We start from the raw sequence: 27394 nt of genomic DNA, 5'->3' as shown, positions 1-27394 counted from the left end.
AGTATGAACAAATACACTAGGTTTTTCTTACCTTCCTGAGTTTTCTAAATTACTTTGGATGACTTAAGTAAAAATTATAGCACTATCTGATGTGGCTTTCAATGTATGTGAAGTGAAGGAAAAACTTAAAAGGATTATAAACGAGGAGAGCAGAGGAATGTGAAGGAAGGTAAAGGTTTCTCTACCTGAGCTAATAAAATGACAAAACCAACAGAAAAACAAAAAAGAGATAACAAATAAGAAACAAAAAATATAATGTCCTCATATATCCAATAATTACCTCAAATGTAAATGGCCAAAATACACAATTTAGAGACAAAGATTGGCAGAATGAATTAAAACATGGCCCAAAAATATCCTGCCTATAAGAAAATATACAAGAAGATATATAATAACGTAGTAGTGGATGTATATATAATATATACAATAAGTAAAACATGCCAACATTCATCAAGAGAAAGCAGAAGTCCCTATGTTAATATCTGATAAAGTAGACTTTGAAATGAAGAAAATTACCAGAGACAGAGAAAATCACATAGTGATAACCAGGATCAATTAACCAAGAAAATCTGCACCAAACAACAGAGCTACAAAAGATGAGAAACAAAAACTGAAATAAGTGAAAGGAAAAATCGATAAATCACAACTATAGTAACTGCAGAACTACTAGACAGAAAATCAGCAAGGACAGATTTGACCTCAATACCACCATCAACTAAGAAGATCTAATTGTTGGGATGCCTGGGTGGCTCAGCGGTTGAGCATCTGCCTTCGGCTCAGGGTGTGATCCCAGGGTCCTGGGATCGAGTCCCGCATTGGGCTCCCTGCGAGGAGCCTGCTTCTCCCTCTGCCTGTGTCTCTGCCTGTCTCTGTGTCTCTCATGAATAAATAAAATCTTATAAAACAAAAAAAAGACAAAAGAAGATGTAAGTGTCATTTATAAAACAGTCACTGAACAATGGCTGAATATTCTTTTAAGTGACTAGGGAACACATTCTGAAAAAGACCACATCATGGGCCATGACACAAACTGCAACAAATTTAGAATCTCCAAGCACCTGGAACTAAACACACTTCTAAATAATTTGTGGGTCAAAGAGAGTTTAAAGGAAAATAAAATACACTGAAAAAAATGAAAATGAAAATAAACACATCAAGGTGTGTGGGACAAGGCTACAGGAGCACTTCCGTAGTACACAGCATTAACACATTAGAAAAAAGTCTCAAATCAACAATCAAAACTTCCAACTAAAGAACCTAGAAAAAAAGAAGCCAAAAAAAAAAAAAAAAAAAAGAGAGAGAGAAAATGGTGGGAAATAATGCCAGAAAGCAAACAGACCTGAAAACAAAAATATAGTGGAGAACAATCAGTGAAACAAAGAGCGGATTCTTTGAAAAGATAAATGAAATTGACCACCAGTAGCAAAACTGACTATAAAGAGCAGACAGATTACCAGATAGGAATGAAATGTGTGATCATTTTCAGGCTCTGCAGACATTAGAAGAATAAGGAAATAGTATAATTAACACTAAATATAGAAGTTTGACAACTGAGAAAAAATGAACCAATTACTTGAAAAACACCAAACATCTTATCAATAGGACATTCATCATTTGACCAGCCTTTAAGAACTAAGGTGATTGAGTTCATAATTAAAATACTTCCAAAAAATAAAGCCCAGCTGGCTTTACTGGAGAAATCTACAAATATTTAATGAATTAACGGTAATTTTATACAATTTCTCTAGCAAATACAAGAGGGAATCCCAATAGATGTTATGGAATAGTCTCCTGATGCCAAGACCAAAGTCCAAAAAAAGTAAACATCCACCACTAGCCATCAGGGAAATATAAATTAAGATCACAGTAAGATATCTCTACACTCCTATCAAAATGGCTAAAATTAAAAAAATGACAACATCAAATGTTTCTGAGGATGTGGAGAAAACGCATCACTTATATATTATTTATGTGAATGTAAAATGGTACAGCTGCTCTGGAAAACAGTTTGGCAATTTCTCAAAAAATTATGCAATACCATATGACCCAGCAACTGAACTCCTTGGCTTACATCCTGCAGAAATGAAACTTATTTTTAGAGAAAACTTGTACATAAGTATTCACAGCAGCTTTGTTATATAGCCCCAGACAGGAAACAGCTCAGATGTCCTTAATAGGTGAATGATTCAACCAACTGTGGTGCCTATGTGCCATGAAATATGATTTAACAATGAAAAGGAATGGGTTCTTGATCCATTCGACATGGATGGATCTCCAGACAACTAAAGCTGAGTGAAAAAAGTGAATCCCCAAATGTTACTTACTGTATGACCGTACTTGTATTAACAATTTTGAAATGACAACATTACAAAAAGGGAAAACAGGTTAGTGGCTGCCAGGGGATAAGCAGTAGGGAGGGAAGGGGGACCCTACATGTGTGGTAACATGAAGGATCTTTGTGGTGACGGAAGTGTTCTGTATCCTGACTTTATCCATGCCAATATCTCAGCCATGAAGTAACCACTGGGGGAGACTGGGTAAAGGGCGCACAGAATCTCTGTATTATTTGTCATAAATGTGTATGAATCTACAATTACCTCAATATAAAATATCCCATTAAAAGAGGGTACATGAAGTAACGTGCACACAGACTTAGCAGTGACAGGGACAAACTTAGCACATGACGATCCACTGTGCTGAGATGCCTGCTGGCACAGCTTTACTACTATTTACAAAGAGGAAAAAATTAAGCCCCGGACATATTGCCTAGGCCTAATAAATTTATCAAATAATTTATCATTACTTCTAGTGTTCCTAGTTCTGAATGAATTCTGGGCAGAATATTTAAAATTAAGTGTAAGAGAATAATTAAGCTGCCTAACTGAGTGGCAACTGAAGTTCTTAGGTATGGCATCTACTTGTGGGGGTGAGCATGGCCTGGGCCTCCCAGCATTTAAAATGGAGAAGACAAGACCTTATTCGTGGTCTGACAAAGGAAGTACACATGTTCAGCTATAACTATACGTTTTAGAGGCTTAAAATTAAAAAAAGATCTGCAAGTGAGGTGCTTGCATTAAATGACACTGAAAGCACTGGTTGTCTGCAATTGTTAACTAGAAAAAACCTAGAGATACAGTTTAAATCAGCAGCTTTAGTTGTGAGGAGTCTTATTTGATTTTTTAACTAACATGTAAAACATTAAGAGAATCCTGCTTTCATGGTCACATGAAATGTTCACTTTGGCCCTGGCCATCTGTCAGTGTTTCCAGGCTGCTGCAGGGCTGGGGAGAAGGAGGGGCTGCATGCACCCCAAAGCCCAGGCAGAACCGGCTTGCTGCACCAGCAGGAGCCCACCAGTGAGACACAGGAGGATGGTTTAGGGGCCACAGGAAGCTGGACCATTGGCCACTCAGACTCTGCTTCTAAGTGCCAATCTCATTTATTCACTGAGCTGGTGCTTACTGAGCACAGCTGAACAGCAAATGCTATCCTAGGCAATAAACTAGTGTAGACTAATGAAAGCACAACAAAAGAAGAGCACGGTGAGTCTGAGGCAAGATGACCAGAGAACACGGAGGTTGTGTGGGTATGTGTGCAGGTGCAGGTACACATGTGCCTATGGGAGTCCTGAGGAGCAGAGGGACTTTGATGGGCAGTATGAGCACCCATTTGATCATAGATTCACAAGAACAGCAAACTCCTCTGGCTGTAAGATTTTCTCCACATGCAGCTGAGGTCTTGGCTTGGTCTGAGAGGTTGGGGAGGGCTTCCCTACAGAGGTGATATATGTGCAGGGTGAGCAGGATGAGCAGGCGTCCAGTAGGCATAGGGACTGTTGTGTGCACAGGCCCTAGAGCGAGAGGAAACTAGCACCCAGGGCCGATGAGGCTAAAGAATGAGCACATGAAGAAAGGGTTACAACATGAGCCTGAAAAAGTAGTCCAGAGTGCAGAAGATGGTAACAAGGACTGGAAACTTTATTTCAGGAACAACAGAAGTTCTTAAGCATGACATAATCAGATAGCATTTTTAAAAAAGATTATTCTGGCTAAGATATTAAAAAGGAAAAGAGGAAACAAAAGTAAATTTGAGACCTCAAATTAAGTCACTTAATAGTCCACTCAAAAGAGGACAGAGGCTTGGGCTGGAGGGGAGGTGCCTGCGGTGGATGTAGCCAGTTGCTCTGCTCCACCCTACTGCTCTCCGCTCTCCATAAAAGTGGCATTGTCAGTGTCCGTGTGCTCGAGTGTGCAGATTTGCTCGTAGCTTCTGTGATCTTACCAAGAGACAAGGACTCGGGGTGGGGCGGTGAGCAGTGGAGGACTTTGCCAGGTAATCTGGGTGACCCTGTGGGAGGGGACCATGGACTCTCAAGGACACGACACTATCACAGAACCAGAGGGAAGAGAGGGCACTGGCCTCACCCAGGGTAAGTCTGGCTTTCCCAATAGCAACAAATGAAACTAATCAGTAAAGAAAAAAAAAATGCTTTAGGCATCTTTCTAGTGACAGTCTTATCAATGCTGCACAATTACTTCACTGCAGTTACTTTGTATTTCTTTAAACAACAGAAAGTCAGCACTACTGAGGGCAGATAAGATCTAAGGAAGGAATTCTCTGGGAAGAGCACCATTCTTTCTAAAGAAACTCTGATTAGAAAGATGGGTAAAGGGATCCCTGGGTGGCGCAGCGGTTTGGCGCCTGCCTTTGGCCCAGGGCGCGATCCTGGAGACCCGGGATCGAATCCCACGTCGGGCTCCCGGTGCATGGAGCCTGCTTCTCCTTCTGCCTATGTCTCTGCCTCTCTCTCTCTCTCGATGTGTGTGACTATCATAAATAAATAAAAATTAAAAAAAAAAAAAAAGAAAGATGGGTAAAGTTACTCACACAAACACAATGTCCCCTCTCTTAGAGTAAGCGGGAATAGCACTGGCTATGGTGGCAAATCCATAGGAGTATATGATGGCTTCTTCTGTCTTCATAAATTTTGCCAGGCGGTCTTCCAAATCCAAGTGAACATCTATAATAAGATGGTTATATTACATGGTTAAAACACCTTCCAATTCTTTTTCTTTAAGTAAAGAATAAAGAAAATAATGCAACCGGTTTAGTTTAGTAATACTGTCACCTCATGGCCAAAATGATACTGTTTTTGAGTTAAAAATTATACATTTGTTTAGGCAATTCTGGGCCAAAACTATTTCTAAAACCTGAGAACAGAATTAGCTACTCATCTGTCCTTACAATGCATTAGTGGGGTGGCTCCAATTCTGGGTTTTGCTTCTATGTCATTCTAGCATGGGATTCAAGGCTGTGACTTTACCTGCTTTAACTTCCCTCACCCAATCACACTGAGGCTCTACCAACATGTGACACATTTTTAAAAAGCCTTTTTGCATTTTAGCAGAAGGCACCATACCAGACATTAAGAAAACTGGTGTCCAGCTTTTAAAAGGAAAAGAGTAAAATAACCCCATATACTCTGCATCAAGACAGTGCTCCCTTTTTATAGCTGCACCAGCATACACCTGTGCACCTGCTATCACTGAGGAGCACTGACTTTTCGGTCTCAATTTTTTCTTAAGTATAATGGGGACTTCAAATGTACAGCACAAAGAGAAATGCAGTATTTTACAGACCCGCTCGAAAAGAATGTTGATGTAATAGCCGGGAAGGACTGTGCTTGTGAAACTGGTACCCCTCTCTCTTCTTGTGATGGTTCTCTACTGCCACTCCCCTTCCCAGGCTCAGCCACGAGGCTGCATGCCCTGGCATAGAGGGCCCAGCAAGGTCTAAATCAACAGTGAACTGACCAGCTTTGAATCTGAAAACTTCAAAGTAGTCCTAAAATGAGGCAATACCCAGCAGAGAAGAGGATTTTTAAAAGTTCCTTTAGCTCTTTTAACTACAGCAGGACCCAATCCTGGACAACAAACCAGAGTCCTGCCACATGCCCTGGCAAGCGTAAGGTAAGCATACACATAAAGTGTGCTTTATTTTATTTTCTGGGTATTGCTGCTAAATTTTTGGATTCCTCATTGTATGTCCCTTGTCATCAATTGGGGTTTAGTTTATGACACCCATGCATCCTGCCATCTTGGGTCCGGTAGCTAGTTCCCCCACCCACACCCTCAGCTTATAATCATGTGCTCTCAGTCTTCAGTCAGCAATCATGGCCCATGTGCTGTACTTCTGAGTGTAGAAAGGATCAACGTGCTTCTGGCCAGGAGGCTGAAGGACAGACTAGGCCTGATAGCTTCCCCTGGGTGTGGAGTTCTACACAGTGGCCACCTTCCTCTCTCTGTGGTGTCACTGTCAGGTGGCACACACACTGTGTTTCTCCTCACCCTGTGCTTATCAGACTACCTGTCTTTATGTGACAGTCACTGCACGTTTGATTATTAAATGAACTGAGATTACTGGACTTCCCTCATCTACTTTTTAGGATAGATTTTATTATTACTTGGTTGGAATAGGATAAACAACTCATTTTCACAATTCCTCTAAGACAAGTAGACATAAAAGACCAAAGACACTTCTTCCTATTTATAAATATATGTCAACTGAGTCTGTTACAAAAAGCAAACGAAGTGTTGTTTGATGTCCATTATCGAAAGGTCACAGTCATTGTACAGAATGCCATCAACATTACATAAGCATGGGATTTTATAGTAACAAAGTTAAGATGACTATATCCCATCTGATCCAAATGGTATCAAAGGGGTGCTTGGGTCTTCAAGCATCAGACCTATGACATCACTGCCACAGAGGACATGACCCTGACTGCCTACCCTCTACATCATGCTGCCAGTGAAAGGTTTCAGAGAAAATTGGATGAGAATGAGGAAGTGGCCACATGTCAGAGAACTGGGCATGTCCCACACTAAGCACAGAGCGCTTCCCTCTTCTTTAGGGTGCTCTGGGCAGCCCACTACAGGCAAGTCTTCGTCACCCCTACTTCTGATCAGAGAATCCCTGTAGCAGGTCCTCAGTAGCAGGTCCTCGTAGGAGGCCTCCTATGAATGACAATGTGGCCTCTAAATCAGGACTATCTATCTCAAATCTCCATAATTTAGCTAGCAGATGGACAACTGGGAGTCCCAGAACTGCTCTTATCCAGTATCTCCATTTCAAAAAGAAAAAGCATGCTATGGACACAAACTATTTTTGCTAACCGCAAAGAACGACTTTAAATCATTCTGTGGACTCTACTTTAAATGACTCATTTTTTTTTTTTTCACTGATTAGCAATGAGAAAGTAAAACCATCTTGGCTCAATTTCAGGGCTTTAGGGTTAGTTACCCAGTTGATGAAAATTGCATGTTAGAAACATTCTCGTTGTTGTACATACACATAACTGTGTTTATATCACTGCCATAAAGTGGTTAAGAAGAATCTACAATAAGTCAACGTCTTACTGATTCTTGCCTTTCCCAAAAGTTTAAAGAAGACTGGCTTTGTTCTCCTCATACCTGAAGACGCTGGGTTTTAGCTGATGGCAGCCTTGCAAAGCAGGTTTTGTGACAAGCAGATACGGAGAGCTGCACAACTTCTTCTGATGTGTGATAGCTACTCTGTGCAATGAAAAACACTCTCAACCCAAGGCAGCAAAGAGGAAAAGTGCCAGGCCATGTTCTCCTACTTCTGATGTCTGTCTTCTGTGCAGATGATCCATTCCACTGACTGGTGCCATAGGTCTGCATGATGTGTAGGTAAAGCACTATGTCCTCTGATTCACTGCTAGGAACAAACATGGTAGGGGAGAGGCCACAGAGGGAGTTGCCCAGAAAGCTTGTGTCCCTCCCAGCACTTGCTGCCCTTTCTTGCACCTCCTCCCTAACTAGAACCTAAGAGAAGGGATTCAGGGCCGGTACAGGATGTCTGGCACCCAGGCGGGGCCTGGTCATGGCTGTCATCACAGGGGGTTCCAGATCTGGCCTCCCTCCTCACTGGGTGTGGACTCAGGGCAGGCCTGAAACTGCTCCATGAGGTCCTTCCTCTGTCAAACAGGTAACAGTTGGACCTGCCTCAAAAGACTGCTTCCAGAACCACGGGTCAATGCCTATGAAACACTCAGAGTAATGCCTGGCATGGAAAAACCAATATACCATTTAAGTGTACAATAGAATTATTTGTAGAATAAAAGGTTTTCTTTTAAAAGGAAAAAAAAAAAGCAGTTATGCTATCTTCTAATTAAGTTGTCCAAAGCTTAGATATTTAAGAACTTCATATCACAATCACTTGTTCATTTCAGCTTCCCACTAGATCTCCTCTTATTCTGATAAGAGGTATCCCGGCCTTGGTCGTCCTCCAAAGGAAAGACTTATAAAATAGTCAACTTTAGAACAGTTTAAAAACAACCAACTACAATTTTTTCTTAAGGCTTCTATACTTTTACGTTACATACTGCTTTTTTTAATTCCTCAAGACTCGGACAACTTTTCTTAAAAGTCCAAATAATATCACTTCTGCACTCATCAGAACATAAATACAGGGCTGAATGTTTTCCAAAATCTTTTTACGTGCAGTATCTTATGTGAATCTTGCCAAAATGTTCTAAGATGTGCAAACAAGGATTGTTCCCCTCCTACACTGTAAAAACAATCCCATGACTGGTTAGTACAAAGAAGTGGCAGATCTAGGAACTTTATGACCAAATGTTCTCCCTAATAAAATATGCAATCATGATTCCGTTGACTGCTCTAAAACAAAGATAGAATATATTTTGAAAAATAAACCTAACAATTTGTTTACTAATGGCTGTTGAACACAGATAAACGCCACTACCCCTCACCGTGAAATCCTGCCATTCGTTGTATTCTGATTTAGTTTAAGACCTAAGTAAGCATTGTATATGCAAAGTGGATCCGGAGAAACTGTTGACAACCTCAAGCAAAAAAGATCTGAATGTATTCAAAGAAAACACAAGTAGGATAAGAGAAAGTACCAGAGTGCACAAGACTGTTAGCTCTAGAGGAATCTGACAAATCCATTGGCTCTGTTCTCAAACACATATTCAAATAATAAAATGAGAAGGTGGAAAAGCTCCTGATCGTACGGCCCTTGTAAGATTATCAGAACTTGTGGAGTTCTACTTGCCAAAGGCAGGAGAACATGTAACCTAAAAAACTAAATGAATTTTAACTCAACCGTTCTTCGATTTTTTTTTCTGTATTAGTCTTTTAATGTCATATGTGTTACCATGAAATTAAAAAGAGAACATTTTAATAAGGAAACTTACAAGTGATTTACATTCACTTATGGAAAGTTGAGAAAAGAACTAAACAAGGAAGTATTTTCAGCTTTGAAAATAGATGCCTGAAGTGTTACTTCCAGGATAAAAAAAAAAAAAAGATGATATTAAAAATAACATTTTAGGAGGCACCTGGGTGGCTTAGTCAGTTAAGCGTCCAACTCTTGGTTTCAGCTCAGGTCAATACCTCAGGGTCATGAGACTGAGCCCGGCATTGGGCTCTGCACTCAGTGAGGAGTCTGCTTAAGACTCACTCTCCAGATCCAATTTAAATTTCAAACAAACTTACTCTGACAGCAAGGTATAGAACACATGCAGTTTTGTAAGAATAGAGGAAAAATGTATGCATGGAAGTGGTTTGCATTTGCTGACAAAGTTTCTGGAAGAATTGACAAGGAACTGCTGATAGTAGCTGTCTTTTTGGGGGAGTGGAGTAATGGTAGGGGAGGGGAAGACTTTCACTCTCTATAAACCTTCTGAAGTTTATCTCATGGGCTGAATTATTCAACTAACAATATTAACCTAAAACCATTAACTAAAGACTGGGAAAACTGGTTTTGAGGAGTCAAAACCTTTCTTTTTCATGACTTGATTTAGCAATAAATCTGCTATCTGTTTTCTCAAATTAACTCCCAAGCAGCAGCCAAGGCCACAAATGCAAATAAAATCCACTTGAAAGAAAAGCCTTTAAGAAAGTAATTTTTTTAAACCTAGCAAGCAAATCATAGAAAGTCTTGTTGATCAGATTACAACAAACAACCCATAAAAAATGCCTTTTCTAGTTTTCTAATATTATGTATCTAGGAAATAATCCCTTACTAATATAACCAAGCAAACAACCCATGCTTGCACCAGACTGGGGTGAAGAGGGGGACTGACTGGCGCTCTATAAGGTGTTGATCTTGCCATTAAGACTGATGTCAGGATACCTGGTTTCTAGTTATAAGTTTGAAATTAAATGAGCTGTGTGATGTGAGGAAGTCACATAACCTCTCTGAAGTTTCTATGCTGCTTCTGAATGGCTACATTGCTGGAATGCAAGGTATTTCAGATCCTTCTCAGCTTAAAATGCTTGGACACCTATTCTGTTGTCTGTTTCCAACACAAATAATTTAACTGCTAAGCTAGCTAAGGAATATCGAAAGTACTCCCTTAAATAAAAATATCCCAACTGTTTCAACGAAACACACAAAGGTCTAGAAATGGAAAAGGGAACAGAAGACAGAAGAGACTTCCCCACACACTGATGTGTGTAAGCCAAAATGTTATTTCCAATAACATATTCATTTGAACAATTATTCTACATTTTCTCTGAGGACTCTGAGTTAGGGTAGGGACTTTGTAGTATTTGAAACCACACTCATCCTAATATATAGTTGGAAATCAATGACCCTTCCTCTTCATTCCAGAAAGAAAACAGCTACATAATCAATCCTTTGTCCTGCCCCCCCCCCCCCCCCCCCAACTGTTCTCATCTTTCTTCCCATAGGAGGCGGCTGCTCGGCTGGAGTCAGCTCCCAGCCCTTTCACAGACAGGCTTGACCCAGGTTCTGGGCTCACCGCCTAGCTGGACCGTGGGCAGAATAATGTGCAACCCCCCGCCGCCTGCCTCAAGGGGTACTGTGGCCACAAGCTCCTACTCCCCCCATACTTGTCACTTGGCTGCGGTCTCCGACACGGAGTCTCTGGTACAAGGACAGTGCCCTCAGCACTAGAGGAAGGTGATGGGGAAGAACCAGGTTCCTGCATGACTCTGAAGCATGGAGCCACCCGCAACAGGGCCCTTCTCCTTCCAACAATTGTGCATGACAGAAACAAACTGGGTCCCCTTGTACCACTGTCATTGGAGTGCCGGCAACAGCAGCTCAGGCTTCACCCTACCGACACGGTACACCTGAGGGACATTCAGTCCCGGTCCAATGTGTCTCCCGCAAACAGTACTCATGCTCAGCATCACCATTAATCAAGGATGTCTTTTCCAAGGAGTTTTGAAATGAAATTGAATCAATCTTTAAAAGCAGTTAAGTAGTTTGAAAAGTATGGCAGAAACATACCAAACGTGCCATAAAATCCTCTAGGCCCACAAGTCCCCACGCCATACTTCTTTAGAGATGCCAAAGCTGCTGCCTTTGTGGAAGAAAAACCAGGTTTCAATAATATGTCTTTCAGGGTTCAAAACTGACATTTCCAATTCTGTAAGCCACAACTTCCCCCCACCCCTGACTACTTTCCTTCCTTTCTTAGAACTGTGGCAATTTTAACAATAGGATATGAAGAGCAGACACATGTAAAGATTTAAGGGACAGAACTTAGAACATGGAAAAGTTGTATTAGTTTGATTATCAAAATGTGGTTAACTCAAGGCCTTTATAAATTTTGTTTTTTTTTTCCTTTTTTTTTTTGTGTGTGTGTGTGTGTGGCATTTTTGGGCATGTCTTTCCTCAGAACGGTTCATTGGCTCACAATACTCATAGGACATGGAGCAATGTGCACATGTCTGACGATTACCTGGGTCTGGCTCACATGTTCTCTGGACGTTACCACCACTAACCCACATCACTATTGCCCACCCTTTGTCAAAACCCAAGTCACAGCTATGCCAACAAAGAGTAATGGCAAATGCCAGCGGAGAGAGCCTTTTCTGATGATCTGCATGTATCTTATCTCATGCCCAATCTCCTAAGTAGTCATGCTGTCTTCAGCATAGGTGCTACTTACCTTGACCCGAGGGTTATCCAGCAATCCAAGAAAATTAAATGAGGCAAAATTTACACATTTTTTTCCATTCACCACAATGTTGTGGCTGGGAGGGCTGGGGAAAGAGAGGAGAGTGGTATATTCGCATAGACATTCACATTATAGGGCACACGCTATCACATCACCCTGGTGGCACACAAGACAGAAGTGCTATCACTACCCTATTTGTATACCAGTCTCCTAGCTCTTTACCTTAATTAATTATTTTAAAGATTTATTTCCATAGAGAGAAGTGTGAGTGCATGTGCTTGAATAGGAAGAGGAGCAGAGGGAGAGAGAATCTTAAGCAGACTCAGAACTGAGCACTGAGCCCACCATGGGGGTTGATATCATGACCTCAAAACCATGACCTGAGCTGAAATCAAGAGTCAGCCTGCCTAACTGACTGAGCCGCCCAGGTGCCCCTCTTTTTCTTATTTTTAAAATGTAAAATCAGAAAGTGGTGCATTAAAAATCAGCCATTAATTCTATTCTTATTAGGCTACCTTGCAATACTTAAAAAAAAAAAAAAAAGTGAGCTGTAATTCCAACACAGATCATGGCAAATCTTTGCTCTGATTTTAAAACTCATTAAGAAAAAAGTAGCTAAGTGAAAGAATGAAGTACCTTCGAAAAAAATCTGGAATAAGACAAACAGGAAGGAAATATACAAACATCTAGATCAAAAGCAAGAATAGGCAGAAGAAGTTATGGCTTTACAGTTAGGTAGTTTAAAGCTATGTATTAACCATAGAAAGACACTAAAAAAGTAAGCAGAATATGTTTCCAAGTTCCAAAGTTAGGGTTGGAATACTGATAAAAGAGGAATTCCTTCCCTGTCCCTTGGGGAAAAAAAGAAATAGGGTGGCCAGCAGCACAGGAGCATGGATCTCAGTTGGGCTGGGACAGGAGACGAGTTCTTGAAATGACTTAGTCCTCTGCTGACAACTGTCCCAAAAGCCATGCTTCAAAAACAGGGCCAAACTGCGGGTCAGGAGCTAGTGAGGCCAACTTAGTCATGACCAGCCTCCTATAGTGGAAGGAAGCCGTGGGAACAGAGCGATACAGAGCCCATCAGAGCGCTTGGCATAGCACACAGGGCCTGGAGTTGTGGGATGAACTTGCTTCAGGGCTACAAATGCCCTGCTGTGCACACAGGCTGCTCTGCTAGATGCACTACAGTCAGAAAAGACTGGGAAACCTTGCTCTAGTAACATTTCAACAGAATCAGTTTTCTAGGAGAGAAATAGAAGATGCTGGAGAATCAATCAGGGAAGGAAGAGAATGACCCCCAGAAGCAGGCAGACTCACACAGAAGGCAGAGGACTTAGGGAAAAGAATACAGGGTGCAGTTAGTCAGATGGACTCCACATGCATTATCGCTCCCTGAGGCTTCAGGAGCCCGGGGCAGCTCCCTGACCTCTGTGAGTCTCAGCTTCTTCATCCTTAAGTGGGGGGAATACCTACCTTTCAGGTAATTGCTATAAAAGTGCCTGGTCCATAAGAGGTGCTCTCTAAATATTCCTTCCTTCTTTTCCTTCAACGCACCTGCTCTGACTCTGAATCCACCATGCCATTTAGTTGCCTACTTCTCAAGGCTTCTTAGGCTTCCCAATATTCCTGGTGTGGAGGTGATGACACTCACAAAGAGATGCGAAAACAAAATCCCCATGGAGACAAGTCTGTACTAAAGGTTGCTGCTGGAACAGTCAAGGCCATTCTACAAAAACTAATATGCAGAGAAATCAAACCATCAAGAAAAAGTAGGCCCAAAACTCCTGACCAATTGATAAACTGCCAAGAGGCACTGTGATGTAGATACAGGGATCTTGTTTCCATTGGCACCTGGAGCAGAAGGAAACCAATTTCCAGTAAGAAATGGAAGGCTTACGTCTGTGCTCCACACAGGCTTGCAGGGATGTCACACTGGACACGCAAATGCTGGAGCATAAGACCCTGAAGGGTCTCTCACAGAAGCAAACAGAGCCAATCTAAAAAGACAACTCTAAGATCAAAGCCTCAGGGAACGAGAAGGAGGGAAAATAAACCCCATTCCAATAAAAAAACCACAACCTCACTATTAGTGACAGTCAGTATTGCAAAGTGAACTTAGAAGTAAGGGGGACAGTGCTTTCCCAGGAGACTAGTATTATAAAACCCCATTAATGATGGGTGGGGCACCAATGTGAGAACAGGCACCCAGAGTAATGAAAGACTCTAGAACTCAAGAGAACTAGTGTACATATTAATACCTGGGGAATGACAGCAGTTGCCCCACAACTACGAAATCAAACACATTTCTTTCTCTATGGAGAAAAATAAAGTTGGATAAACATGGACAAAGGTGAATTCTAGACATATTAAAAACCTAGAAAATATTATAGAAGAGATAATAGAAGAAAACATAGAAGACTGTCCTGTGGCACTATGGAGTAGAAATGATTTCTGAACAAGTTCTCCCCACACTCAAAGAGTGAGACTAAATGGATGAATTAGAGTCAAAATTAAGAATTCTGGTTAGGCGCCTGGGTGGTTCAGTTGGTTGAGTGTCCGACTCTTGATCTCAGCTGAGGTCTTGATCTCAGGGTCGTGAGTTCAGGCTCCATGTTAGGCTCCATATTGCCTGTGGAGTCTTACTCCACAAAAAAGAATTTTGCAGTGAAGACACTACAGACAAAACAGACTGGGTGATAGACATTTACTGTATGTCACTGAATCTACGATGCTGTCACTGTTTTTTATGTACCATTAAGAAAGAAAAACAGTGCTGATGAAAATGTAATGATGTTTTCTTATGTGTGCTTATGATTTCTGAGTTGACAATGAGAAGTTCTACTAGGTTTGCATAGACACAGATTTCTGTCACAATGTCTGCACATCTAAAAGGGAAACCGTAAGATAAATCTGTCAACACATCCCTAACCTCTACCCAAGGCCCCAACTGTTTTCTCCCTGCTGCTAATCCATGACACCATGGATTTCATGGTGCTCCTCCGATATGCTCCTTCCTGCTGTTCAGAGTACCTGTCTCATGCAGGAGGATGCTCCCCCATCATCCCTGATAACACCTGACAGGTTAGTGCCCCCATGCTTCAAATTGTGATACTGGAACTTTCCCACTGGACTAAACTCATCATTCCCCTCAATCGAACTGCATTTCTGAAAGTAAGCTGTGATTATCAACAGGCAGCAGAGATTTACAAAGGGACGTTCAAAGCTTGAGTTGCTGCAGCCTGTGTTCACTGGCTCGGAGTCTGGCCCTTTCTCCTGCCATACACTGACTTACCTGCCAGCAACATTCACGACTCAGTTCAAGCGCTGGCAGTAAGTTCATGGATACACAGGCAAGGACACCCTTGCTAACAACAGCTCTCAGCAACCATAAGATGCACCCCCATTTCAGAGATCTTAAAACAGGAAAAACAAGAGTGTGGGTCTTGAAATGAACATAATGGAATACTACATCAAAATCAGACCACAGATTAAAGTCTACCTGGTGTAAGAGGTTCTTGCAAATCAAAAAAGAAGCTAGGAATCCAGGAAAAAAGAGGTAAAAGATATCAGGAGGCATTGACAGAAGCTAGTAAGTATATGATATGATACTCAAAGGTTCAAATAATCAAAAAATAAAAAATAAAACAATGTGGCCAAACAGGGCTGTGGCGAATGTGGATCCCCATACAGTAACTCAGGGGAGCAGAGATGGATGGAGCTCCATGCAGAGAAGCCCTGCAGGGAAACTAGACAGGCACGTTCCAGAGAGACTCAAGCAGCTCCACAAGGGGACAGTGATCCCACCAGATCCTGTGTGGCAGTGGGGAGCACAGGCAGCTTTGGTATCCTGAGGGAAACAGCTAAGTACACCACAGAATCACGTGTAGCAGTCAGGAGGAATGAACACAAAGTATACCAGCCCTCCCACATCTTCTGTTTGCCCTGTTTTGAGATTTTTTCATTATCACTTAACACCAGCTTGCATTCTATTTATTTCACTGTTGGGTTTGTCTGTCCCAGAACTGTGATTTACTGTATGTGCTCAGCATATTCCTGGAACAGAGTAGGCACTGAAATATATGCTCAAAAAACTAAGTGTGAATAAAAAAATCAGAATGAAGTCTGGAGCACAAAATTAAAAATGTACATTCATAAACTGTTAAAATGTGGTTCCAAAAGTAGTATGAAAATTGACACCAGGAAACCGTGCTAAAGTGGACTAGGGATGCTGGCAGATGGCCTGGCCAGGGAGCAAGATGGCTCCATGTCAGTCACAGGAAGAACTGTCCGTTACAGACCCTCAGAGGAGTTAATCTCCAGTTACAGGTGGCAACAGGGAGAGAAAGACACTGCATCTCCTACCAAGGATCCACCACCCCTGCAACTCAGCTAATGAGAAACCCTCACCACCCTGAAATCTTGCTTTTTCTCCAATAAACTTACATTAAAGCAACCCATCTCAAATGTCTCCTCTTCCTCCAGAAAATAATCTTCTTCTCCCTTGTTTGTTGGACTTGCCTATGGTTTAGCTTCCTTGTCCCAAATTGTAATTTTTATTCCCAAATAAACCCATTCCTGTTGATAAAAAGAACTATTTTTAAGGTTAACAATACATGCATAATAAAAATAATAAAATGTATCATTTTAATCGTTTAGAAATATATGCCATCATGTGATGAGTGAAAGTTCAGCACAAGTATTTCCATGGGGTGGCTGAGTGGGTGCAGGTGAGGGGGAGAACAGATGAAAGGAGACAAGGGCTAATGCACCCGAGAGCAGAGTGCTGCCTGGCATGGGTGCCAACCAGCAGGGGAGACAGAGGACAGAGTCAGCACCCGTGTCCACAAGAAGGGCCCCATGGGGAGAAACTAACACAGAGTCCCTGGCAAATCTGAGAATGGGACGCACACGATCACCACCTGCAAGGGACACATGGCCCACAGCTGAGCTCCTCTATACATGTACACGTAAAGAGTGTGTGTATGTGTGTGTGTGTGTGTGTGTGTGTGTGTGTCCCATCTGCCTATCAACTGCTTCAATTGAATTCAGGCCAATACATTCAAAGACATTAAGAAGAAATGGACAATGAGTAAATGACGGTAACCAAACCCTCTCAAGACGGAGACCCGAGGGCAGCCCGGGTGGCTCAGCGGTTTAGCATCGCCTTCAGCCCAGGGCGTGATCCTGGAGTCCCGGGATCGAGTCCCATGTCGGGCTCCTTGCTTGGAGCCTGCTTCTCCCTCTGCCTGTGTCTCTGCCTCTCTCTCTCTCTCTCTGTCTCTTATGAATAAATAAAATATTAAAAAAAAAAAAAAAAGGAGACCTGAGCAGCTAGGAGGACTCACTGAAGACATTAATTCAGGACAAAAGATCTAGGCCCCAGCTTTTATGGAGCACAGGGCATGGTGGTGATGTCACAGGGCAGTTCTTTAAAGTGGGGCCTTCTGTACGCCAGTGGTCCCTACTAGTTCCCCTAAGGTGCCTGATGTACGGAAGGTGAGAACAAGCCTTCTCCCTTTCCGGTCAGTGCAGACGTTAACCTCCGTGGAGCCTGAACACGGAGCCCTGAGAGAGGTCACTGAACAATTATGAAGAAGACAGAGGGCCAACGACGATAGTCCATGTGGTCAGCATGCCTACAATACAGTTGATAAGAAAATGTTAAGACCAACTTTACCAGGCACAATCAGGGCAAAGAAGAAAGAAACAAAACTCCTCTGTCAGCACACAGGTTATTAGCAACATGAACTGGGAATGTATAAAACTAACCAAACAGCCACGGTTAAGTAGACCTTATTCCAGGAAGGTGAGAATTAATAGGAAAACCCATCAGTGACTTCTGGTAAACAAAACAGAATGAAGAGAAAAACCCGTCAGCCTTTGTTCCTTCTAATGGCACGTAAAATGCCTCCAAGGTCTAAATAGCTGATGCTACTAAGACCATGATGCAAGGAGGAGAGATGGACAAGTTGTATTTGAGAAGTCAGAGACCAGAGGGGAAGCTGCAGGTGGGCTGACCATGAGAAGCTCAGCCACAACAGCTGGAGAATGCTCCCACACTATGGGAACATCTCCCTGTGAGCATGCAGATGGTTCGGAAATCTTATAAGAAGCAGCCGTTTGCTCAGATCTCCTTCCTGCTCTGCAGAAAGACAGGAGATTTACTCTCTGGAAAGGCTTGAGCATAAACTCAAAGTCCTAAGGACAGCTGAGAGAATGGGGCCATGGTGAAAACAGCAATCAAATAAATAAATAAATAAATATATATATATATATATATATATATATATATAAAATGCAAATATATTCTGCATCATGAAAAATGGGGACACTGAGCTCTCCTCCTGGAAAACAAAGGAGTAAATCTTAGTAATTTTGGATGAGAGAAGGATTTTAAGATCTAATACAAAAGCACAAGCAAGAAAACAACAAAACAGATAAACTGGACTTCATTAAAATTAGAAACAATTGTGCTTCAAAGTTCACTGTCAGAGAAGTGACAAATCCATAGAATGGTGGAAAATCTTTGAATTTCATATATTTGATAAGGGACTGGTATCAAAATACATAAAGAGCGCTTGTAAGTCAATGATAAAAAAGACAACTCAATTAAAAAATGGCCAAATGGGGATCCCTGGGTGGCGCAGCGGTTTAGCGCCTGCCTTTGGCCCAGGGCGCGATCCTGGAGACCCGGGATCGAGTCCCACGTCGGGCTCCCGGTGCATGGAGCCTGCTTCTTCCTCTGCCTATGTCTCTGCCTCTCTCTCTCTCTCTCTGTGACTATCATAAATAAATAAAAATTTAAAAAAAAAAAATTAAAAAAAAATGGCCAAATGAGTTAAGTAGTTATTCTCCAAAGAGAGTAAGTGGCCAATTAGCACATGAAAAAATGCTCAACACTATTAGTCATTAGGGAAATGCAGTAGGATACCACTTCCTACTTGGACAGAATGGGACTCTGGGGTGAGGAAGGGTGGCATGGTGGACTGCAGTCTTTCTCTGAAAAACTTAACTGCTATGCATCATTTAGAAAAACCTATCAGTATAATTTGACATAGTAACTGATTAGAGCTGGGAAGTCATACCATCATCTCAATAGATACGGGAAAACATGGGATAATATTTAACATTCTGATTTTAAAAAATGAATGAAAAAGTTCCCTTAGCAAATGCAGAAGAAATAGGAAGCCTGTAACTTGGTACAGGTTATCTCCCAGAAGCCACCGGGACACTGAGGTCTCTGTCACCACTATCATCCAGCCGCACGGGAGGTGTCCTAGCCAGCGTAGGTAACACAGGAACAGAAGAAAAAGATGCTCCTCATGACAGCATGAACACACCCTGGTTCCTAGAGATGAATGTGTTAAAAGATACACAACATTCATGTCCTGGTTGTTAAGCAGGTGTACGGTGGGTGGACACTAATGAAAGGTACGTGGGATCTCTCTGTATTACTTCTTACAACCGCATGTGAACCTACTATTATGTCAATGTAAAAAGTAGGAAAAAAAAAAAAAGAAAGAAAAAGATAGGCAGTCTTTATGAAGAAAGTTACATAACTTTACTGTAGGACATGAAAGACCTACGTGATACACCATGTACCCAGTGATAAGATTCAGTACCAGAGAAACTCCAATTAATCCAAATCAGTACACTGCTAGTCACAAACCCAAACTCTTTTTCTGGTCAAATAAGATCAGTTAAACCGAAGCTCACAGTGAAAAAGAGAGCCGCAAATAGCCCAAGCCATTCTGAAGGACAAGGAGGTGAAGACTTGCTCTAGTCAAGGCCTATTCCTAAGCTGTGCTATTTATATGAAGTTCTGGCACAAGGAGAGACAAAACACTGAAAGGATAAAAATATAGCCAGAAACAGACCCGACAGAAGGGCACACAGGATACCAATAAAGGGAAATTTCTACTCAGTAGGTAAAAAAAATGGACAATTCTACCGAGAACGCTAGGATAGCTGGCCACCATACAGAAATAGGAAAATCCGACCTCTGGGGTAAGGAAGGACTTCATAACCACCGCATTAATGATGAGTAAGTCTGGGTTCAGAACATGTAAAGATTGTCTGACCAAAGAAATCCATAGAGTGAAGAAGGCAAGCCTCCCTGAGAGTAGACCAGAAGTGGAAGTATATACTCGGGAGAACGTGCTGCATCACACCATCAGACAAAGTACCGAATACTTTCATGGCATCAAGAATACGTGTTATAAGTATAAACATAGGGGAGACTGGGGGGCTCAGTTGGTTAAGCATCCTAGTCGATTTTGGTTCCAGTTGTGATCACGGGGTTGTGAGTTCAAGCCCCATGTCAGACTGTGCTGTGTGTAGAGCCTGCTTAGGATTATCTCTCTCCCTCAGCCCCCCTCACTCTTGGGCATGTTCTCTCTCTAAAATAATCTTTTTTTTTTTTTAATATGAATATAAGTGAAAGAAAGACATCCACCAACTTTGTGATAATGGCTATCCCTTGTGGGAGGTAGGAGTAAGTGGTAGATGGAAACGGGTTTCTTTATATATGTTTGGAATGTTTTATTTAAGATAGATTAGAAACAAAGAAAGCAAAATGGTAATGCCTATTAATTATGGACAAGGGGAATACATGTGTCAGATATTTCCTGTAAATTTTAAAATACTTCTTAAGCAAGTATATACAGTAAAGCAAAGATAAGCAACAGGAGAACTAAACACAAAGACAGATGAGACCCCGGAAGCAGGGAGAGAGGCAGTGCAAGGAAGGCCACGTTTTAGAATTCATACTGAGAGTCAGGTGCTGCTGTCTACAGCTAATCACTAAGATGTGTGAGCACACTATTAATATCTGGTTACAAAGGTTACCTACAACAGACCTAAAATCAGAAACAATCAAGCTAAGAAAAGGGAGGAGTGTTGCTTTTCATTTCAGGTATGTCTCACTATTTGAAATATTATTGGGAACCTGTATTATTTCACAAAAAAAAAGTTGTTTTTTTTTGTTTTGTTTTTATAAAGGAAGAAAAGGACAAACTGGATGCCCAAATTGGAGACTATAAAAATTGTCCATACAGCCTTAAAAGAGAGTTACATATTGGGCACCAAGGCAGGGAGTTTCTGATCTTCAGAGATTTCTGTCAAAAAAGAAATACTATGTAAACCTCTGCATGCTTTGGCAAGGATACCTACAGGAAACCAAAGATACAAGTCCTTCAAGAAGCAAACCAACTTACCCTGAAACGATGTTGTAGTTGAGAGCAGGATGGTCTTTTGAGATGGGAGGAACAAGAGGTTCTGGCTGCCACTCTTCAATCAGTTCTTCCTTTTCCTACAGGAGAAAAGAAATTAAAATACAGCAGGGTACTAGTCACAGGACAGTGACTTATTTTGTTCCTTTACTTCTGTTATCAACCAACCAATAAATTTCTCATCTGTCCACCTGTGACCATGAAGACAGAGGTTAGAAGCCATTCAAAACCTCTCATACTCAAGAAACTGCAGATCCATAAAACAAAAGGACACTGTATCTAGTTGCCAAAGTTAAGCTTTAAAAACACACGGTTTTGTTTTTCTTCCACGGCTTTTAGGGTAAGATGTCTGTGATTACCAAATCTTGCTAAGCCCCCAGCAGGGCTTTCAGAGGATTACTCTAAAATTATGTCTAGTCATTCTCTTTAAAAAATGTGTAGTATGGATTGATAGCTTTATTTATTTTTTTAAAAAAGATTTTATTTATTTATTCATGGGAGACAGAGAGAGAGAGAGGGAGAGACACAGGCAGAGGGAGAAGCAGGCTCCATGCAGGAAGCCCGATGTGGGACTTGATCCCGGGTCTCCAGGATCACACCCTGGGCTGAAGGCGGCGCTAAACCGCTGAGCCACCCGGGCTGCTGATTGATGGCTTTATAAATAAAAACTCAAACTACTTAAAAAGCTAAGCTAGAAATCGGCTTCATGGCCACCTGATCATTCACAAGGAGTTCTGAAACGCCAAGGGAAACAGCAGAGACCGGACCTCTGTCCTGGACGGCCCAATCTTACTGCAATGATATCAAGAGTATTCTATGGCACACTAATCCCACAAGGCAGTCAGGACAAAATGGTGGGGGAGGGAGGGATCTGTGGTCAAGGTCAGGGCATCTCTCCAAATGGAGGTTCAAATATCCACTGGCCCAGGAAAGGTTACACAAAATCATGCAATAAGACATCCCCTACTCTGCTTCAGCCAGGTTTCCAGAACGTACTGGCCCTAAGAACCCCAGGCTGCATGTCCTGCGGGGGACACTGCCTGACCATCCTCCAGTTATTGGTAATGACGAGGACAGCGGGAGCCCATCAGTGCCAGCAGGGAAGCAACTGCCGCAAGTCTGCGTTGATTCGACACCATCTTGCACTTGTTCTCCTGAGTGCTCCATCTCCATGATCTCCGAGCTGCATTCAGTGCACCCACTTTGTGAACAAAGCTGTAGAGATTTTTGTGGAAAAACCTTTTTCACAGTCACTGGTCTCTCTAAACATTCTGGCCCAAAGCTACAGGGGCTAGACAGGGAGATGATGGCAGTGACAGCAACGACAGTGCAGTCAGAACATGCTTCCCTCTTGCTCTGGGCACAGTTCCTAGGTGCTCCCACCTGAGCAAAAAGGGTAAGCTTCTCTTTTACCAGCCCCCTCATCCTTCCGGCTAATGGAACCCCATGTGGGCAGTGCCACGGGTCCTCTACACTTCCACTTCCTAAGGTTTGCCTGGCTTGGGCTGGGTCCAGAGAATGCATCACAATTCAGTTTGGGGTGAGGAGGTGAGAGGATTCTTTCCAGCTCCAAATTTCCTTTATGAAGAATACAGGGAAATCCTTCATTTTCCTCATGGTGCTCCTCATGAGCAGCTCATGTAATCCTGCACATTGGCAAGAGATCCTGGAGATCCTGTCCCTGTCCATGCTTCCCTTCTGCCATCTATCCCTAACACTGCTGATTCCCCTTGACAAAGTACAGAGCTCTGTGGCAGGGTGTTCTTCTGGGTGTCTACTTTATTGCTGGCTTCTCCAACTTTGCTTCCCTGATATTTCATTTCCCTTGATTTTTCACACTTGATTCCCTTGATTTTTTTCATTTCAAGTGTGTATTGTTTCACAAAATATTATTATTTCACTACAGAAAACATTTCAACATATATAGGTAAGCTACCACAAATACTCTTTGAAAAGATGTAGCAACTGTAATCATACACTGAGTAATAAATAAAAGAGATTTAGTTTCTTACCTTGACTGTAAGATCAGATCGTTCTTGTAATTTGTAAGTTTTAGAGAACAGGAGTCTAATTATCCAGAGAATCAGAATTCCTTCCAAAATAAGATGGTAAGCAGGAGCCTAAGAATGAGTCAAAAACCAAAAAAAGAAACAAAATAAACACTTCCAAAATCTGCACATAAAATGTAATGCACCTGTATATACTGTCTTCCATGACCTTTAACCTATTACTTCTTAAGATTAAAACTTAATCTTTAAGACTCTTTTCATTTCTACTCACTCCTTTCCCCATTTCTAACAGTTGGCAATTTCTCCTTCACATGGAAAATCTTTAATAGTAAATCTTTAACACCTCTATATGAAAGAAATTTAATTCTCAAAATAAAATCTGATGCAGAATCCCAACATGAGGAACAATGTCAACTATCAGATCCTTCAGATAATGTACATTTCTACTGGTAGGAAAGAACAGTAACCAACATTTCACAGCTCCACCAGCCTTCTAGCACCCCAATACACCATGGATGAGTTAGGAGTTATCAGAAAATCAGTTTCCACAATTCTTGGAGTTTTGCACATTTTACTATATTTTCCGAATCCCCGATAAGCCTCTTTAAAACCTTCTTGGATCCTGGATGAGAAAAAAAAAAAGCTTTATAAATGCCAAAAGGAATGGCAGGTCTTTTTCCTATAGCAGTTCCCCAAAAGTAGGCAGTTGCAGTGTGTTCCATGTCAACAGGCCTAAAGACACCTTACTAAAATTATCCATGCCAAGTCTTCTTTTCAACTGTGCATTTCCCAGATAAAGGCCGGGCTTTTATGTTTTGCACAACTAGACACTCTAGGTGTGTGTGGAAGATTCCGACCTTTGTAACTGACTAAACCACAGTTATAAAGTGATCCACTCCAACAGGCTGGCACTGGAAAGTCATTTAAAAGAGGTGTTTAGAACATAATTACAGATCATTTTCAAACACTAGACAAAAAGAAAGTGAAGATGATTCCTCATAGTTTAAAAAAACCTAGAATGTGGACAGAAGGAAAGCAGACAAATTCGAATGTAGGTAAATATCTAAGTCAATACACAAATAGTTTTCTAACTACATACATGTCACATACACACACTATTATTTCTCTTTTGGGTACAAGACCCCTCAAACTCTACACACTAACTATATCAAAACTGGAAACAAGAATGGAAATCTCGGGGATCTCTGGATGGCTCAGTGGTTTAGCGCCTGCCTTTGGCCCAGGCTGTGATCCTGGAGTCTGGGGATCGAGTCTCTCATCAGGCTCCCTGCATGGGGCCTGCTTCTCCCTCTGCCTCTCTCTCTGTGTGTCTCTCATGAATAAATAAACAATATCTTAAAAAAAAAAAAAAAAAAAAGACTGGAAATCTCTCTTTAAGATGATTTTTAAACATACTGATCCCCCTTGAATACAATTCATTTAAGAATAAGGACTGTGGTCTAAGCATTCTTTCGGTTTTCTCAACAATTGCACTCTAATAGGCAAGCATCTGCCCAAGTCTCTAAGCATCTCGCTCCACAAAGAAATCATCCTAAGAAAAACTGAGATACTGTCTAGTGAATTAAATCAAAATCACAAACGCAGCTTCTTTCCCTGGGAATGTCACATCCAAGAGAACACCTCACTCTTGGTCAGTTAGGTAGCCTTCAAAAAGGAAACAACACAGAAAATTGGTCATTAAAAAAACAAGCAAACAAAAAAAACCCTTCAATTTCAGAGGCTCTTATCTCAGTTACCATAATTAGGTTAAGGTGGGCCATCACTCACACCACATCTGTTGTCAATTCTTTTTTCAGGAAGTCCTGATAAGTCTCGCAGTGGAAGACACCAGGGTCTCCCCTCGCCAGTAAGCAGCTATGTTCAGGTTTTACAGAATTATCAGAAGAAAATCTGAGGCTCGCTTTCAATGAAGAGGGGCTCTGTAATATAGCGCAGGAGTTTTTGCCCTGTTTGATCAGTGCACTAGCCCCCGCCTCTAGATCCGTAGCCACCCGTCACCACCTAACTGTGTAAAAATATACATCTAAACGAAATCAAATGAAAAATGTAGTCCCTCCGCTTGCACTGGACGCATTTCAAGGGCCAGCAGCCACATGTGGGTAGTGGCTACTACACTGAACGGCTCCTGCACCGGGTAGCGCGGCTCAGCCAGCCTTTCAAAAAACCCTTAATTATCCGGAATAGCCTTTAAAAAAAAAAAAAAAATCTCTAAAAAATTGTTGTTTCTTTACAGGACAGAAAAGGGGGCGCAAGTGGAAGAATGGGAAACGATTTCGTATTCCCAGTTCCTGAATCGTTCGGCTTTCGTGACCCCTCGCCCCGACAGAACCGAACTCCAGTGTACAGCGCTGTCCCCTGTCCCCCGCCCCGCAGCCCCCACGGCCTTCCCGGCTGCGATCCTCCGCTCTATTTTCTCCACCCCCACAGGTTTTCAAGCCCAGCCTCGCTCCCGGCCCCCTCCCACCTGCTCCTCTCCTGAGCGCCCCTCACCCCCCGCCCCCCTCCGCGAGCCCAAGGCGCCCCTGGGTCCCCGCTCCCGCCGGTGCCTCCCCCGCGAGGCCCTCCGGCCAGAGGAGCCGAGGGTCAGGGCGTGACCCGGCCAACCCCGCGTGGGCCGCAGACCGCCAGTCCGCCAGAGCCGCCCCACGCCTGCGGGGCTGGGTATGGTCGTGGGCCGCTCGGGCCGCCAAGCTCACCTCGTAAAGCGCCTGGACCATCTCCACCAGCACCCACTGCTCCGCGGCGGTCGCCATAGTCAGCCTCTGGCGCTTCCTTCCGGAAGGCGGGTCGCGGGCACGTCAAACAGCGCGCGGCGCAGCCCAGTGACGCAGCAGCGCTTGGGGGCGGGGCTGGAGAGACTGGGCCCCGCCCCTCGGCGCTTGCGCGCTGGAGGAACGCGGGACCCGAGGCTTCAGAGGCGTGGGGCTCACCTGGCGGCCGGGAGGGATGCGAGCCCGGAGGGGCTCCTCCGGCAGGTGTTGTGCCAGGACCCGTGCTGGGCCCTCGGGATGGAGGCATTAATAATAAATGGCCCCTGCCCTGGGCGGGGAGTGTTCTGTAATCAAAGATGTGCTCTTTACTTTTAAATGACAGAGGAACCCAGGAATGCATTATCATAAAAAATACAGAAATTATTATATATCATATATATAATAAACATATGTAACCTCTTATAGAGCACTTAGGGTGTGTCCTGCATAGACCAATGCTTGGAGAGAATTAAGCCATGCAGTACTTTGGTGTGGAACCTTCTAGAACCTTCTTTGGCACATGCAAATGTGGTGTGCACACACTTATTTACTTGGCTTGGATGTCTTAAATCTAACTGGGACCCTAGGGATAATAGTGATATACAATTTGCTTTTTTTTTCTATTTATTTTTTTTCTTGGGGTGTTTTTCCCATTCATCCATAAATCTTGCATTTTTCGTCTTAAAGAAGACTACGTCTTGTTATAAATACATATTTCTTGTTCCATTTTACTTACATATTTTCCTGTTAGTGGACACTTAGGTTGTTTTCTACTTCTGCCTCTGTTAGCAATAATGCAGCAGGAAGCATCTATGTGCATGTATCTTCCTGTTCATGTGGGAATATTTTTTTAATGCAATTAGCCAACATGTAGAACATGGTCAGCTTTAGATTAGAGTTAGTGATTCATCAGTTGCATGTAGCACTCAGTGCTCATCCCGTTACATGCCCTCCTTAATGCCCATCACCCAGTTACCCCAACTCCCCACCTCCTCCCCTTCAGCAACCCTCAATCTGTTTCCTGTAGTTAAGAGTCTCTCATGGTTTGTCTCCCTCTCCGATTTTTTCCCATTCAGTTTTCTCTCCCTTCCCTATGATCTTCTGCACTGTTTCTTATATGCCTCATATGAGTGAAACCATATCATAATTGTCTTTCTCTGACCGACTTACTTCACTCAGCATAATACCCTCCAGTTCCATCCATGTCGATGTAAATGCTGGGTATTCATCCTTTCTGCTGGCTGAGTCATATTCCATTGTATATATAGACCACTGCTTCTTTATCTATTCATCTGTCAATGGACATCTCAACTCTTTTCATAGTTTGGCTCTTGTGGACATTGCTGCTGTGAAAACTGGAGTGCAGGTGCCCCTTTGGACACTACATTTGTGTCTTTGGAG

The 27394-nt window shown here is 42.4% G+C and overlaps 1 protein-coding gene across 5 annotated transcripts in view; it reads right to left on the bottom strand.

The window, feature by feature from the left end:
- SPTLC1 (serine palmitoyltransferase long chain base subunit 1) overlaps positions 1 to 26092 on the bottom strand; it is a 65080-nt gene extending 38988 nt beyond the window's left edge. For 2 of the 5 annotated variants that reach the window (XM_025423560.3, XM_025423559.3), the window contains exons 1-6: positions 25940 to 26092; positions 23226 to 23333; positions 21199 to 21293; positions 11972 to 12065; positions 11308 to 11380; positions 4888 to 5020 (exon numbers count right to left, since the gene is read on the bottom strand). In XM_025423560.3, the coding sequence (XP_025279345.1) occupies positions 4888 to 5020; positions 11308 to 11380; positions 11972 to 12065; positions 21199 to 21293; positions 23226 to 23333; positions 25940 to 25996 (560 nt within the window). In that variant the 5' untranslated portion in view covers positions 25997 to 26092. Of the gene's footprint in view, positions 1 to 4887; positions 5021 to 7472; positions 7741 to 11307; positions 11381 to 11971; positions 12066 to 16426; positions 16559 to 21198; positions 21294 to 23225; positions 23334 to 25939 lie in introns of those variants that run through there. The other 3 variants (XM_049093078.1, XM_035700070.1, XM_035700073.2) reach the window with 3 other exon arrangements.
- Positions 26093 to 27394: the final 1302 nt, after the last annotated feature.

The sequence above is a fragment of the Canis lupus genome, chromosome 1 (assembly GCF_003254725.2).
Source record: "Canis lupus dingo isolate Sandy chromosome 1, ASM325472v2, whole genome shotgun sequence".
Classification (NCBI taxonomy): Eukaryota; Metazoa; Chordata; class Mammalia; order Carnivora; family Canidae; genus Canis; species Canis lupus.
The sequence above is the reverse complement of the archived record's forward strand: the minus strand, read 5'-3'. Positions and strand labels throughout refer to the sequence as shown.